Source organism: Artemia franciscana, chromosome 15 (assembly GCF_032884065.1).
Source record: "Artemia franciscana chromosome 15, ASM3288406v1, whole genome shotgun sequence".
NCBI lineage: Eukaryota > Metazoa > Arthropoda > Branchiopoda > Anostraca > Artemiidae > Artemia > Artemia franciscana.
Genome location: NC_088877.1, coordinates 34,493,901 through 34,511,960, shown reverse-complemented (window position 1 = coordinate 34,511,960; position 18,060 = coordinate 34,493,901). Strand labels below are relative to the sequence as shown.

Here is an 18,060-nt window from a genome sequence, read left to right as displayed (position 1 = left end):
AAGTGCAACGTAACAACTAAAAACTAGCACAATTGATCCTAAATACGATTATGGCTACCAGCCAAGTCCCTTCCATAAACCACAAAATTTTAACTGAAATCTTAATGAAAGTTTTTAGAATTTAGAATTATATTTTGTACTATTTTTTATTGTTTTATCCACGGTTTGCGCATTAGAAAATGGAACCAAAAACTGTAATTAACTATTAATAATTAATAGTGCAAGTTAAAGTTTAGCGTAAAGAGTATGGGCAGAAAGAGGAGGAAATCTCCCCTCATATTTAGAGAGATTTTGCTTTATTTTCTGTTTCCGTTATCATTTTTTACTTTAATGGAAAAAAACTATATTTTTATACAACTTAAAAAAAGGAATAAATAATATTTACCAATAAGGAAAAAGGTATAAATCAATATTTTCCCTTATATTCCCTTTACTTTTTTTATTCATGTAATTGTCTGTATAATGACCAGCAGCTTTATAATTATTGCTTAATTACGTATGTTCTATAACGAAGCTAATATAGTCGTATATTATTCTGTAGGAAATCGTGCGAAGAAAAAACAAAATCCAGTTTGTCAATAAATTAGTTTTCACATGAATTGAACAAATGGCCAGCGTAGTTTTAACAGAAGAAAAAGGGAACTAAATCTAAACAAATTTATTTCCATTAAAGATGACACTCTTGAGAGAAAAAAAGAAATGAAAACATAAAAATCTAGAGTTCTTTTACTAATCTGTTTTCCTATATTGGTATGAATAGGCTTCAATATATTGAAGCAATATGCAATATAATATAAGCAGCAATATGAATATATTGGCTTCAATAATGTAAAGCAGATTTATAATTATAGTTTAATTGCTTTTGTTCTATAATCGAAGAGATAAAGTCGAATATTGTTCTGTAGGAGGTCGTCCCAAGTGGAAAAACACAGTTCCAGTCTTAACATGAAATTAGTTTTCACATGAATTAAAATAAAGGCCAGCTTAGTTTTACCAGACGAAAAAAGAGCAAAATCTGGAGTAGCATAATTGTAATTTCCCTCAAAGATGACCCCCCCCCCCCCCGAGAAAAAAACAGATAAAGCCACAAACAGATCAGAATTCCTTTTCTGATTTATTTCTCTATATTTTTACGAATGTGTTGCTTCAGCAATGTCTAGTAGCTTCATGATTACTGCTTAATTATGTCGGTTCTCTAAGGAAGGCACTGTTGTCGAATGTTATTCTGTAGGATATTCTGTGTAGGGAAAATCTAAGAAAAATTGGTTCCGAATTTGCCATAAAGTTAGTTTTTAAAAGAATAAAAAAAATGCAGCTTAGTTTTAACAGACAAATGCAGGGACAAAATCTGAATCAATCAAATCACATCAAAGATGATAAATTCGTAAGCCAAGATTTTTCAAAGAAAAATAAATTAAGACGGGTACGACTTTTTTTTCTTTCACATCCCAAATTTTAAAATCTCATTAAGAAGCAAGTGGTGGGGATTTTCCAAACATGAAAGTTACCCCCCAACATCCTTTGAAGGGTTAGTTTGACCCTGTAAACATTGAAGAATTTGGGCGACCTAAGAAAAACTTCGTCTTGAGGTTTTTTTTTTGTCAAATAGGGCTTTTAGATAACAACTTAGGAATCGATGGAAAAATAGACAATTAGTAGTTGCCATTAGAAACACTCGATAATGTTATATTGAATTCCAAAAAAAATCTAATAAGAAATACCAATCCGTTTAAAACTGTACATTTCGAGAATCCACCTCTCAGCAGCAGAGAAAAAAAAGAGAAATAAAGAGTGATAGAGAGATAGAAAAAGAGAAAGAAGGGAAACAGAAATGGGAGAAGAGCAAGGGGTAGAAGCACAATATGAAATCAGTGAAGACTTAAAATTTTAATAGCTTGAAACAAAAACTCTTTAGAAGTGTGAGCATACGTACGAATTCAACATATTATTCAAACCAACAATGGAATTCGAGATGAAACAATAGAAAACTTAAACAAATAAGTGAAGCTAGAAAACATTATATAGAAAGAAAGTGGTAGGTGATGTTCCATGTTTTAAGATAGCAAAATATTAGCAACGAAGAATAAATAATGTTTTCCTGATTCATCTTCTGTATCTTCAACCGACGAAACCCTTTTATGTTTCCATAAATATTATTTTTTCACTATTTAGTATAATCACTTGAAAATTTTGATGTTTTATCTAATTCAATTCCCCTTTTTTCCATACAATAATCTTGCCTGTTAAGCATTTCAATTACATTAAAAAACTTTAGTATTCCCGCTTGAAATTCAAGGAAAGGCGAGAAATAGAAAAAAATGAAAGACAATTTAAGAAAGGAAGCTCAAATTCAATTTTCAATGTCTTTTTAACAATAGTATTCTCCAGTTCTACTCCTTAGAGATATCCTTCTTGTTTTAAAACAAGGAAAAACAGGATAGCAATTTCTTGCTCCTATGAAAGTGTTATATAAGATTGGCCTTGCGACAATATTTTGTCGACCAGGGTATTTACTTTTTTTCAGAAAAGTTTAAGGGAACTTTTAAAAATGGTGGCTGTCTTTGCTTCAGAATAATCTAAGAGAACTTCAAAAACCGGTGAAGAAAAAACAATTACAGTTTTTGCTTCCAAACTAACATCCGAATAAAGATAATCCAAATTAATATCCTGCTATATGTCGCACTGACAAGCGTCAACTAGCACATAACGTCATAGCCATGTCTAAAGGGGCTATATGACATAAAAAAAATGTGCCGATGTGTGTTATTTGAAAGCTGATAGTACCAGAGAAGATTAAAGACGTTAGATACGAGCTTTAGTTGTGATACAAACAACATCCTGGCCTTGAAAACTGGTGCTATTGTTGGCAAAAAACCATCAACTTCATCTAGCGTCTTGTGATATTTTCAAGCTCTGCCATTTTTTTCTGTCAGAAACTGAGATCAGACTCTAATTACTACACTAATTTTGCATCCTACACAAATTAAATTAATTATTTTTATTATTACACTGAAAAAATGTCGAGCTTCACCAAACAGTTGATACCGTTGGTTTGTTGTCGATACTAGCACCAAATCCTACTCTTGTAAGCTACCCAAATTCTTTGATCCTGGCTACAGCAGTTCAAAATGAATTATGTCAAAATCTCTACATGGGATAAAAAATATTTTTTCAATTGTTATTAGAAAGGATTTCAACAGAGGCGTTATTTTGTCAAACCCTGGGGGGGGGAGGGGGCAAAGTTGGAGCCGATTTTCCCAGTTTAAGTAAAAATGACAGTGAAAAATGAAAAATACGCCATATATTAGCATAAAGGAAAAGGTATACTAAAGAATACTAATCTGTTTCTGTGACTGCTTGAGTTATCTACATAACCTATAACCTATCTTAGTTTTCGCAAGAATTTTGAAAACGCTAAATTTCAGCTAAGAGACAAACTGGGGTCTGGGGGCATTTGCCCTCCCACTTCATGGAAAATTATGGCCACGATTATTAAAATAATTTTTTGGCGTATTTTTCTGACTTTATTCTTCACAGAGCCTGAAGTAACAATGATGGGAGGGAATTTTCCGGGGGAGAAATTCTGTGCATGGGAAAGTTTACCGCGGGAGCACCTTTCCAGTGAGGGGAGGATTTCCAGGAAAAGTTTTGACAGAGGGATTTTTGGCAAGATTTGAAAAATAAACAGATATTAAAGTCTTTTTCAAGTGAAAGAATGATAAGGAGAATTTTTCAGACAGAATCGTCCGCAAGAAATTTTCCAGGGTGATTTTCAGCAAGGATGGAATTGTGCGGGGTGGGGGGTATTTTACAGACGGAGGGATTTTGCATGGGACTATCTTTACATGAAGGAATCATCCGTTAAGGAATAGCCAGATTTTCCGCTTTACTTGAAAAATGACCAGAAATTATATCATATGTAAGGGTGGTGCCATTTCCTCAATATCTTGCTCTTTGCGCTTAAGTTTTCTTTTGGTCCTAATTCTTTAAGCATGACTCCTGAAAACACAAGAGTTCCTTATTTACAACAAGAAGCTTTTTTAAAAGTAGTAAGACTTTAGCGTAAACAGGGAGGTATTGAGGAAGGGCAACCTCCCTCAACTTCTAATCATTCGAAGTTTTAATGTTCCTCCTTACTTTTAGTTAAAATAACTTGTTTTTTATTTAATACTCTACTAGAGACTACTAGAAACTAAAAACAGACCATGGGAGTAAAATTATGCTCGTATTTCATTTCGTGCTAAAAATTATGAGCTAAAAAAAAGAAGTTAAGAACATCAATTAAGAAAAAGCACACAAAATACACAGTGAAAAAGCACACAGAGTTTGCCTCTTATTTATACAGAAATTCTACTAAACATGTTTTTATATAGCTTAAAAGTGACTGCGGGGACAAAATTATGCACATAACTCATTTTGTGCTAAAAAATATGAAGTAGCTAACACCTGCTTATGCCAAAAAACTAAATAATTTCTTAGACCACACCGCTTTTCCATTACGAAATTTAAGCAAGAAAAGACGAATTTAATTTAGATAGAGCAGTGAAAAAGAATACAAAAACAAACAAAACATTAATTAAGAAAAATACGGATATTTCAGCTCCACATCCGGAAAACTTTATAAACGAAAAAAAGGGAAAATGAAAAAAAAAAATATAGTTAAATTATCTAAAGAAAGAGACGAAAAACAATTCCCATTGTGCGTTGTTTTTTGTCGTTTTCATTGGATGATTTAACTATTTTTTTTTCTTTTTCCTTTTTTCCGCTTAGAAACGCTCCCGGCTCTGGAATGGAAATATCTGGATTTTTTTCCATTAATTAAATTTTTTCTTTTGTTTTTTTATTTTTGTCACTGCTTTCATTAAATTAAATCCGTTTTTTACTCGCTTGAATTTCCAAAATACTAAGTAAAAAAGGTATTTGCCTCTGAAATTATACAGATAGTTCTTGGAAATAAAAATCGATCTTAGGAGCAAGATTGTTCTTATAACTTATTCCGTGCAAAAATATATGGGCTAATGAGCACCCAAAAAGCTAAAAACGTATTTAAAGAGATTGCGGCTGTTCTTCATTTAAAGATACATTCAAATAAAAATCATGTTTCTGCAGAACAAACGATTAAATATGAGAGGTGACATAGTGCCTATAACTTATTTCTTGCTAAAAATTATGAACAAATAAACGCTTAAAAAAACAAAAAAACATACTCAAAACTACCATATTTGCCCCTTATTTACGTAGATATTGTTTTCAAATATATTAGAAGTTTTTCAGTAGAAAGAAGGCACTTAGACATCAATCCTTTGATGTTTTTTTTTTGTAATCCGAGCGATCAGTTAAAATCCTAGAAAAGCCTGACTTCTTATCTCAGGTTTTACTTGTGACATTTCTCGAAATTCTTTGGAATAATATAAACAGAGACGGTGGTGGGAATAAGGTTCTGACTTGAGGGAAATGAAGATTTAGTTCTAGCCTTTCAGATAGATGATTTTCAAAAGAATTGGACTGAAGGGAAAGGAATGAAAAACGAAAAGAAAGAAATGATAATAGTTATAAGGTTGATTGGACAAGGTAAAATCTTATCTGTTTTGACGAAAATTAACCAATAACTAAGTGAGGCTATTTCTCTGATCCGATCCAAAAACTATGACAAAAAAAGACTAATTATAACAATAAAGAAAAAATAACCATAAATAATGACTGAATGAAACCAAAATGGACAAAGAAAGGCAGACAAAAAATTCAAAATGAAATAGAAAGAATACTATAACAAAACAAGGAAATAAATCGTTTCTATTACAGATTAAATTTAAAAAAAGCAAGTTTTTTTCAACTGAAAGTAAGGAGCAACATAAAAACTTAAAACAAACAGAAATTATTACGTAGATAAAGGGTTTCTCCATTTTCAATACCTCGCTTTTTACGCTAAAGTTTTTGAACTTAAAAAAAACAACTTATTGTTCTAATTTAGCGGCCCTTGTATTTCAAGAGTCATTCTTAAATATTTGGAAGAAAACATAAAACTTTAGCGGAAAGAGCAAAGCACTAAGAAGGGAGCAGCCCCCCTGATATATGTAATAACTTCTATTCGTTTTAAGTTCTGATGTTGCTCCTAGCTTTCAGCTGATAAAACTTGTTTTTGTAAATTTAATTTAGGATCATTTTTAAGGAATTCCAGGAAATACAGCTCCCCCTCCACGGATAATCCCTCCCTCCAGAAAATATCTCAGTGTTAAGCTCATCCCCTATAAGAAATCCTCCCCCCTGCCAGGAAAATTCCCCCCAGACTATTCATTTTGGCAAAAAATTCCATCTGGTGAATTTTTTTTGCAGACGATTCCGAGTAAAAGATTTTATTTTAAGGAACTTCCATTTGAGAAAGACTGTAATTCCTGATTGTTTTTATAATTATTTCGGAAACACCGTCCTCCGTGGAAAAGTTTTCCCGTAAATACCCCACCTCATTATAAAAAGTGGCTCCCGCACAAAATTCCGTATGGAGAATTTATCCCATGGAAAACTCCTCCATGGAGAATTTATCCGTGTAAAATACATGCGTAGGAGAATTTCTACCAACGAAAATATACACCAGACAATTCCAACTCGTTAAAAATTTACCCCGGCAATTCCCCTTAATATCTCCACATGTAAAATTGTCGGCAAATAGAAAATAAGACAAAGAAAAATAATTTCGGTATAGGACCTTTGGCAAATCCCCCAGTATAAATTATCGTTCTGAAATTTCACCCCTCAGAATTTCCTCCCCCTTGGAAAATTTCCCCGTGGGAAGACGCCAAGCAGAAAATTCCCCCCTCCGAAAAATGTCTGAATACTTCACAATACAAAAAATATTCGCAAACAATTGGCAAATTTCATGACTTATGGAACTTCCCGAGGGGCATTGAGGGGCATGTTATCTCTAAAGACATAATTACTAGACTTTTGAATTATGAAGAACAAAACGGTTATCTCTAAATATTGATCAGACGACTTCGAAAAAATTGGGTGGGTGGTGGGCTAGTTACCCTCCAATCTCTTCGGCCACTTAAAATGGCACTAGAACTTCTATTTCCATTCGAATGGGCCCTTTTTGATATTCTAGCATTATTGGTTCTATGCGATCACCCCTGGTGAAAACAAACTTTCTTCTCGAAAAAGAAATCCCGTATTTTTGTATAAAGAAACCTAAAGGGATGAAGAATCAGGGAGCTTGAAACTTCTACCGTAGGATTGTCTGATACGCTGAATCCGATGATCTGATTTTCATTAGGATTTGTTGGCTTTTAAGGGAGTTTTCCTCCCTTTTTCAAAAATCAGGCAGATTTCTCAGGCTCGAAGGATTTGATAGGTAAGACTAAACCTAAGGATTCTTACACATTTAGAATGAACAGAACAAGCCAATCCTTTATATATATATATATATATATATATATATATATATATATATATATATATATATATTGTGACACCAAACAGTTCGTATTTTAGAGTTTCACTTTCTAGAAACACAGAGAAACAAGGGATCGCTTGCGGAAAATCTCATAAGAATCACAAAAATTTCCATAATTCAGGGAGGGCACGGATTCACATTCCCCCACACCTGGGTACATACCTGTGGTAACCGGTACGCTATAGGCAAAAACACACAATAAGCTTTATTTCCAGAATTAATTGGTCATAAATCTTATATCGATACCAACTGTTAGACTTTTAAATAAAAAAAAAAAAAAAAAAAAAAAAAAAAAAAAAAAAAAAAAAAAAAAAAAAAATATGAGACTGCTTCCTTTTCTCTCAAAGAAGCAAATATTTAACTATGTCTATAGTGAAAAAAAAGCTTTTTGCTGTTATAAGAGCATATGGGAAAAACCGGAATCAAAGGGATACCCTTGCAAGAGATTCCGCGGGATCCAGCAAAGTCATTCGATTTCTTCTTAAGCTCCTAATGTGTTCTACGTAGAGGCCAAAATTTTCAATGACTTTGATCCCTAGTTTCTGTTGAAGTGACATTACAACATCAGCAACAGTTGTACTGGAATCATACTTGAAGGATTTTGTTTGGCCATTCTCCAGATATACTTTCAGAACGTTTGGAATAATGGGAGGGGCTGGGTACTCACTCCCATTCCATGATGATGACTGAAAATAGAAAGAAATAATTATGAATTTATCACATATATTCTTATATTATTTGCTTGTACATTGGGAATGTGATTCTCTCCATTGTCAATACAAATTATTATTTTGAATGTATTATTGCCAGGCACCCTTATAGAGCAAGGGACACTGCGTACATATCCAGGAATTTTTCAACGGGGTGAAGGAAGGCTACCAAGAGTAAAAAAGAAATCCTTTTTTTTTGTTTAAATAGTAGAGTTGTGACAAAGAGTCAAACTTTGGTGTAAAGAGTGAGGCGTTGAGGAGGGGAGAGCTCCTTTCATATACAGAATAATTTCTGGCAATTGAAGTGTTTTTGTACCTCCAATCTCTCACTTTATTCTGCAGTACAGATATTCGGCAGTCACAAAAAACCCTCACTCTGCTCAGAACATCCCAAATTAGGTCATGGGGGGTTAAATTCCCCTGAAAATAAATTTCTAAAAGCATAAGACTAGATTAATCATTCTCTGGAAATAACACTTCAGCCAATGGCTTATAGAAAACTAGGTTTTATTGATAACTTTTGACTATAATCTTTCAAACAACTCGGTTTGTTTGGAACGTTTGGAACTCGGTTTGTTGAAACACAACTATGTTTTTTATTTTAGCTCAGGCAATCAACTCTAACTTTGGTTGGAATGTACAGCCTGAACAAAATCCTTTCATTCAGCCTTGTGGTGCAGCCTGAAAAAAAAGGACTTTGTGTCAGTTGGAAGAATCTTATTAAATAGTGTTTTTAGCTATTTTGAGGAGAGGGATCATATGTAAATCTTAGGAACAGAATATTCTTGCAAATCTCCTGACCTAAAACCTACTAAATATATTTAAAGTCTGTGTGTGACAATCCATAGGGCTTATGCTGATGATTTATGCCTCCTAGATGAAAGTGTGAGAAAAATGAATGAACTCTTAGAGGTTTTGCGAGTTCAGGGTGCTAGAATAGGTTGGAAAATAAATGTTTAGAAGACAAAGCCACTAAGGCTAGGAGTAAGTGAAGATGAAAAGGTGTTGTCGGGTAACGAAAAGACTGATCAGGTGGACGGCTTCGCTTACCTTGGTAGTATTATTAGTAAAAGACGGTGGCACAAGTTAAGATGTTAAGAGTAGAATGTCAAGGCACAGGATTTTTTTTCACAGTTAAAAAAAGTTTGGAAGAATAGGAAGATAAGTCACCAAACCAAGATTAGAATATTGGAAGGTACGGTGATGACAGTGGTCAAATATGGCTCTGAAGCATCGGCACTCCGAAAAGCAGAGGAAGATTTGCTAGATATTTTCCAGAGAAATTGCCTACGGATTATTCTGGGTACTCGGCTGACTGACCGTTTTTCGAACAGTAGGCTGTACGAAAAGTGCGGTTCAATCCCACTATCTAGGGCTATGATGATAGAAAGGTCGAGATGGCTAGGGCACTTTCTGCGAGTGAGGAATAACAGATTGCCGAAGGTTGTGCTCCTCGGGCAACCGTCTAGGGCTAAACGGAAAGCAGGTCGTCCACGGTTGGGGTGCGAGAATGTCATAAAAAAAGATTAAAGAAAGATTTAAAGGAAATTTAAATTACACCGGAGGGTGTAAAGAGGGAGGCTTTGAAAAGATTGGGATGGAGAAGGAGCATGCATAGCTGTGTTGACCTCATGCGGCTTGGTGCAGCAGTTAGTTGTTAGTAGTAAGAGTAAAGTAATTAACAGACAAACTTTAGAACTCTATGAACAGGTCTAAAGATACCTAATGTTGACTGTTGGATCCATTTCTTTCCATTAGCAATTTTATACACTCGTTCCAATTGTCGCAAATGATATTGAATATACATGCAATCTCAATAAATGCAAAGGTTTAGGACAACTAACAGTGTGATGAAAAAGCTGTAAATACAACCATTATATGGATATTGTACGATTTTAGGATTCTTCTCGGCAATAGAAATGTATTGAACTAAGACATTAATTGAAGAGAGTCCAAAGATTCATATGGTCCATTTTTACTGCAATGTCCATGATATTTTATGCTTTGCAAGAAATATCTTTGTGAATATTTAGATTTTGAAAATGTATTTTTGAATACCAAAAATAGTATTTTTTAATGAATTTCCCTGTCCCGTTTTTAAACGATCAGAGAGTAGAAAATTTTGAAGAATAAAAGACGTATTTATTTGACGGAAAACCAAAAACATCAGTCAAGAGAAAAAAATTGTTTCTAATGTCGCAATATTTATTTAAATACCCAGTTCAAACAGCCAACTGCCATTTTTCTACCTTTGTCAAGAAGAAAATTTAAAACAGACTCACAAATTTATGGAAATATCGAATTTTCTGTATTACCTAGAATATATTTTTTTTCAAAAAGAGACCACCCCACGCCGAAAAACCTTCAGATGGAATTTATTTCTAGAAAATTTCAAAATCATAAAGATAAGTTCATACACTGAAGGAATCAAGAAATATAACCCCTGACTTTCCTGAATTTCCACTTTGGGCAAATTTGTACCTTTTCACCAAATAACTGTAAAGACACATAGACTGAGATATTTTTTTTTTTTTAATTTCAATGAGGAAATGATAAGACTTGAATCTGACACGACAAATTCCTGGGAAAGGGTGGCTCTTTTCACATCACTAATTCAAGAAAAAATAATTGTATCTTCGGGAACATTATATTTTTGTAAGGAAGAGGTCATCTATTCAGTAGTTTTAATAATCTTAAATATTCTATTTACGTTTGCTTAGCCGTGATGAATAGACTCGATTTAAAAAGAACTTAGACAGAATGGCATAAAAACCTAACTGCAACATTTGATTGGATTCAAATCCTACAGCAGAAGTTAAATTACATTTTCATCTTCAGTTCTAGGCTAATAAATCAGAGGTTTTCCCAAATTAAAATGTTCCCATCTCTTGTCACTTGTATATTTATTTATCCTTAGAGATCAAACTGTTTTTATACCTTCCAGCAAAGAGCAAAGGCATGTTCATTTTAGCTGTCCTCTTTTTTAAATTACTTAGTTTAGATACTACTTCTCTGTAAATCTGGTGGGATAAATTAATCATTTTATTCTTTGATTATATGGAGGCAAAACATCTACCAAGTTAAATCAAAAAAGTTTTTGAGCCAGTTATATGAAACACTTTTAGAAACAGTATTTGCGATATAGATTGTGATATGAATGGAAGAATGGGCTTATTGAAAATTAGTAAAAATACATGAAAAACAAAAATGAATTAACACAACAGAACGCTCATGGAGCTTAGGATAAACACCAGACTGACTTCCTCTACTTAACATTAATCAGTAAGATAATCAGTAAGAAAAAGGAAAAAATTAAAGCTATTTTTGAAGAAGGAAAAAACACCATACTCCAAAACAAAACAAGCCCCGAAACGAAACAATTTTGAATTCTGTCAGAATTGCCTTTGTGAAAAAATAATATACTGTACACACATCACTCTTTACTGAGGTAAAGGTAAAAGATGCTGCACTCGACTCATAAAATTCAAACCGGTGGTGCTGATCTCTGTTTCAAGGTCCTTCAGCTAGGAAGTGCAATAGGGCGTTGAACCCTTTTTGCTTACCTTCCCCATATTTCTCCAGGTACCCATTTAGAGCTGGGTCGAATCTGACTGAGCTTACAGAGTCACGCTGCTGAGCCTCATCTCAAACCAAATAACTGGCCACACGGAGAACTGAACCCTCGCCCTTCGGACTAGAGATTCAAGATCCAGCATGTCAACAACTCGACAACTTTGCTTAGCAGTGCTATTGCGCTGCCATGACGGTGCTTTTACTAGATTAAATAAAAAAAACTATTTTTTTTAGCTGAAAGTAAGGAGTAAAACAAGTTTTTTGAAATGAAAAGTAAGAAGCGACATTAAAACTTAAAACGAACAGAAATTACTCCGTATATGAAATGGGTTTTCCCCTCCGCAATCCCTCGCTCTTTACGCTAAAGCTTTTAATTGTTTCAAAAAGTAGAATTGTGGCAAAGAGTCAAACTTTAGCGTAAAGAGCGAGGGATTGCGGAGGGGAAAACCCATTTCATATACGGAGTAATTTCTGTTCGTTTTAAGTTTTAATGTCGCTCCTTACTTTCAGCTAAAAAAATTAGTTTTTTTATATTTAATTTCTGAACGTTTTTGAATTAATACATGTTTGGTTTTGGCTCTCTGCACATAAATTATTAAAATGAAATTTGTATATTAATTCTTTTTTTGGCTAAATGGCTTTCTCTTAGTTTTGATCATACGATTTTGAGAAATAAGGGATGGAGAAGGAGGCCTAGTTGCCCTCCAATTTTTGGTTACTTAAAAAGGCAACTAGAACTTATAATTTTTAACGAACGTTTTTATTAGTAAAAAATATACGTAACTTATGAATTAACTTACGTAACAAACTTTCATAACCTTATCTTTTTATTATGTATACGAGGGGGTTTGTACCCTCGTTAATACCTCGCTCTTTACACTAAATCGTAAGTTTTGTCCCAATTCTTTAAGAATGACCCCTGAATAAGAAAGGCCGTAGAATAAAGAGTTGAAATTACTAAAAATACTCTAGCATAAAGAGCGAGGTATTTACCTCCTCCTAAATACCTCGCTCTTTATGCTAAAGTATTATTAGAACCCCTCATATGCGTAATAATCTCTGTTCGTTTTAAATTTCAATGCTACTCCTTCCTTTCATTTGAAAAAAGTTTTTATGTTTATTTTCATTGTTTTCTTATAGTAATGCTAGAAAATCCTGCGCCCTTTTCATTGAATTTTTCTTCCCCCATGACAGATTCCTCCAAGGAAAGATCCTCCAACATAGCCCCCTCTCCTCAGACCCACCCCCAAACAAAATAAAATCCCCCTGAAAACGTCTGTACACTTCCCAATAACCATTACTATATGTAAACACTGGTCAAAGTTTGTAACTTGCAGCCCCTCCCCCAGGGATTGTGGGGGAGTAAGTCATCCCCAAAGACATAGTTATTACGGTTTTTGACTATGCTGAACAAAATGGCTATCTCAAAATTTTGATCCGTTGACATTGGGAAAAAAATGAGCGTGGGAGGGGGCCTAGATGCCCTCCAATTTTATGGTCACTTAAAAAGGGCACTAGAACTTTTCATTTCCGTTAGAATGAGCCCTCTTGTGACATTCTAGGACCGCTTGGTCGATACGATGTCCCCTGGGAAAAAAAAAACAACAAATAAACACGCACCCGTGATTTGTCTTCTGGCAAAAAATACAAAATTCCACATTGTTGTAGATAGGAGCTTGAAACTTCTACAGTAGGGTTCTCTGATACGCTGAATCTGATGGTGTCATTTTCGTTAAGATCCTAAGAATTTTAGGGGGTGTTTCCCCCTATTTTCTTAAATAAGGCTAATTTTCTCAGGCTCGTAACTTTTGATGGGTAAGACTAAACTTGATGAAACTTATATATTAAAAATCAGCATTAAAATGCGACTTTTGATGTAGCTATTGATATCAAATTTCAATTTTTTAGAGTTTCGGTTACTATTGAGCCGGGTCGCTCCTTACTACAGTTCGTTACCACGAACTGTTTGATTAAACAAATAAAAAGAGAAAAGTTTGTTCACACAAAAGCAAAGAGTGATGTTAAAACAGTTAGAAACGCCTAGCTTGCCCTTGGCAAGCCAGATCCTCCTTTTCAAGAGCAACGAAAACTTGATTTTTCTTGAAGTGCCTGCTGAGAGGCCTTTAGTTGGATTGACGTGTTTTTAAAATGGGATGACCCATGCTCCCATGTATTATCATGAGGGCAATTCTTGTATTGTCATCCGTCTAGTTAACCTCGTTTTCAATAGCCTGCATATCTCTTGTGACCAGTTTGTGCTCCCTTGCAATTTCGCTCGTTACGAACGACTCTTCTTGCTGGGTTTCGAGAACATTAGATTGAATTGGATTTTTTAAGGCGAAAATCAAATAAAAGAAAAAATATTTCAACTGAAAGTAAGGAGCAATATTAAGACTTAAACAAAAAGAAACTATTCCTTATATGAGGGGTACTGTCTCTTCATCAATACCTGACTCTTCACGCGAATGGTTTTTAGTACTTTAAACATTCGTATTATTCAATTTAAACGACCCTTGCGTGTCAGGAGTCGTTCTGAAGGAATTGGGGCAAGATGTCGAACTTTTAATTCAAGAGCGTTGTATTTTTGATTGTTATTTAAATAATGCCAGGAATTCCCCCTCGCCCATTCCATGACAGATACCTCCATGAAAAATTCCTCTAAAGAAAATTTATCCTGGGAGAAATCCCCCTCCAGACCATTCCACCCTCGCTTAAAATTCCCCCGGAAAATTTCTTGCGGGCGTTTCCGTCTTGAAAATTCTCTTTACCCTACTTTCGTTTAAAAAAAAAACATTTATTTTTATTGGATTTCTGATCTTTTTTCAAATATTGCCGGGAAATCCTCACACCTCCATGGAAAATTTTTCCCGGAAATCCCCCTTCCCAATTGAAATTTTCTCCCACGGAAAATTCCCCATGGAAAATTTCTCATGAGCCATCCCCATAATGAAAAATACCCAACACCATTCCAACCCCGCTGATAATTTCCCTCCGGACAATTCCCCTGGAACATTAGCACAAATAAAATTGAGTTACCAAAGAGAGGATAAGAGAAACAAAAGAATTTTGCACAAAAATTCTGGCGAATTCAGACCTCTGAAGTTTCCCCTGCCAGTTTATCTCCAAAACTTCCCTATCCATGGAAAATTTCAAAGTGAAAATACTCTCCCACAGAAAGTTTTCCCCCTCCATCCCCCAAAAATGCCTGTATGCTTACCAATATCATAATACTGTTTTTAAATATTAGGCAATTTTCATAACTTACAGTTCTTTTCCCGGGGTCTGCGGGGGGATATGTCATCCCCAGCAGCATAGTCATTCAACCTTTCAACTATGCTGAACATAATGACCATCTCAAAATTTTATCGGATGCCCTTTGGGAAAAAGGGGGATGGATGGAGGCTAGTGGCCCTTACATCTATTTGGTACTTAAGAAGTGAACTAGAATCTTTAATCTTCGTTCAAATGAGCCTTCCCCGATATTCAAGGACGATTAGTTCGATACGATCACCCCTGAAAAAAAAATACCAAACATACTCGTATCCATGTTCCTTCTGTTGACAAAAATACAGAACTTACATTTTTGAAGCTTTACCTAGGTTTATACATTAGGGTTCTCTGATTTGCTGAATCAGTGTGATTTTTATTACGATTCCTTGGCTTTTTAGGGGTATTTCCCCTTTTTTCGAAAGTCATACAAATTTCCTCGGGCTCACAGCTTTTCAAGGGTTAAATTAAATTTACTGAACTGTATATGTTTGGCATCAACATAGAAATCAATTCTTTTTATGTACCTATTGTTATCAAAATTCCATTATTTAGCTGTTTCCGTTACTATTGGGCCGAGCCTCTCCTGTCTTTCATTTTGGTACCACGAACTGTTTGATATGGACTTTAGTGGTGTTATTTCTGCCTTGGTATTATATGTGCTCTGAATAATCTATCATCGGTATGCAAAGATATATCCAAGATTTTGTTCAGGGGATGGATTCAGGGAAGGATCAAAAATAATTATAAAATACACATCAAAAATATGTTTTTATGCATTTTGTTACATGTTTGCGAGTCGGACAAAAATTTCGGGTAGAGGGAAGTTGAACCTGCTAATCCACTCCTTGAATACGCGGCCTTGTCGGTATAAAATTCAATATATCGTAGAATGTTGCTGACTTACGCTTTCTCCCTACTTGATGGCTGTTGAATTTTGAGTGAGAATGCACCCTATATCTTACAAATATTACAGGAGTTTACTGTCAGATATCGTCTAATTTGACGTTCTTTTCTGTTTGTTTGATTAGGATAAATATTCAGTTCCCTTTCAGCCAAATTCACCATTGATACGAATTGGGATGATAAGACTATTTCCTAATCTCAGAAAGTGGATGACCAAAAGAAACGGTAATTAAACAGATTGACCTTAACCAGAAGGCAGCAGCCTGCATCATAGTTGCAGCGGTAGTTGTAATCTAGTAAGGAACTTTAGTTAAGAGTGATGTCTGTTATGGATTAATACCCTATTCTTAGGATATTCGAAAGAAGGGTTGTCATACGTAAGAAGGGTCATAGAAATTTGGGAAATGGCATACTCAATTGTAAATTCTGAGCTCAAGTCCCTTTTCAAGGGACAAAACCAATCAAAGGACAATCAACCACCCTTTTAAGATACCATGGGTTTTCAAGCTACCCCAAAGCCCCAAACTGCATTAGATCAAACGATCAAGATAGTAATTTTAACCTGTGTCAACTCATGTGCCCTTGGAGGGTAAAGGGTAAGTGCTGCCCCAGGATGGACCCAAAATTAAGCAAATAGCTCTTTTTTTCATAGATACATTTTAGTAGATGAAAAGAACCGCGCCGATTTGTTCAAGTCAGTCATGCAGGGGCTTTTGTTATTCATGCTTGGAAGGCTTGAAGTTAAGCCTTTTGCCCGAGCCTCTATAATCTATCTGCCCCAAATTCGCAGAGAACAAAGGCTCTATCTTTTCTAACTCACGATAATTTATAAATTATCTATAAAATCGTCCTAAAGATCGGTACAGCTGATTCAATAGAACTGTTTCAGTGCTCAAAATAGCTTAAAAATCATTGAGATCATGGGATCATCGTCTTCAATAAAACATAACAATATATGTTTCGTAAACTATGCCATATTAATACCTATTGAAAGGTTTCTAAGCATGTTTATTACGAATAAGAAACTCATGTTGTAACATAAACGCCAAACACAACGAGTAACCTTAATTATAAAGTACGGGAAGGCTGTAAATATCCCTCCTTTTGAGGGGCAAGCAATCAAAGGAGTCTTAATCTGTATATTTAGACCCCCCCCCCCCCGAAAAAAAATACTACAACAAGGAATAGAATTTAGTTTTTCTTTTCCATGAATGATGATACAGATTCGAAATTATATTTTTGTTTGTTGTTCTTTTCCTCAGGGGTGTCTGTTGAACAAATGCTTCTAGAATTTCAGGAGAAGGCTCTTTAGAAAGGGAATTGAAAGTTATATCGATCTCTATAGGTTGCAGAAAATATACCACACACAATGCCCATTACTTACACTTCGTAACCAAGAACTATTAAATATACTAAATAAGAAACATAAAACATAATGTTTCCATTAAAACGTTGATAATAACAAAATCCGTATTTAGAAACGCTCGCCTCACCCCTCCTGGGAAAGTCTGACGGAGCTTTCAACCCCCCCCCCCTCCACAGATTTTGCGCTTTCTAAGCATATGAATTTAATCTTTTATATTATATGAATACATTTTCGTGCAATAAGAGGGCAGTTATCATTCCACAGCCCCTGTTCTGGTCTGGTCCAAATAAAGGGAGAATATTCTTAGGGAAGATTAATTTCTTCTCCCCTCCGACCATTTTATACATTTATCTGAAGGTTCAAGGACAGATGGAAAATTTGGACATAAAAAGTATTTTCTGAGTCATCAGGCACATACCTACGGACCTACACAATGACTCACCGGCCCTCATCCATACTAGCTGATGAGCAAAAATACACCACAGTGCATAACTTGACCTAACATCAAGTTAATTCAAATGAATCTTTAAAACACAGGTCAAACAAACGTTTACTTTATATGGAGTGTGCGACTCTTTCAGAGCAAACGTGTCACCGCATGTTTTTATTGCCTCTGAAAATAGGAAGCTTAACATTTAGCATTTTGCTAATTTTAAACCGAATATTTATTCCAAGATTCTCATTCGATAGCAATATGGTTTTTTTAGGGATAAAATTGTAGCTTATGCCCAAAAATGGCAAAAAAACGCAATTTTTCTGTGGTACAATATTTTTGGCTAAAAGGCACT

General features: G+C 34.7%; 1 protein-coding gene across 4 annotated transcripts in view; it reads right to left on the bottom strand.

The window, feature by feature from the left end:
* LOC136036401 (uncharacterized) overlaps positions 1-18,060 on the bottom strand; it is a 425,531-nt gene that overhangs the window by 144,883 nt on the left and 262,588 nt on the right. For all 4 annotated transcript variants that reach the window (XM_065718603.1, XM_065718604.1, XM_065718606.1 and 1 more), the window contains one exon: positions 7,885-8,136. In XM_065718603.1, coding sequence (XP_065574675.1) covers positions 7,885-8,136 — 252 coding nt within the window. The remainder of the gene's footprint in view (positions 1-7,884; positions 8,137-18,060) is intronic.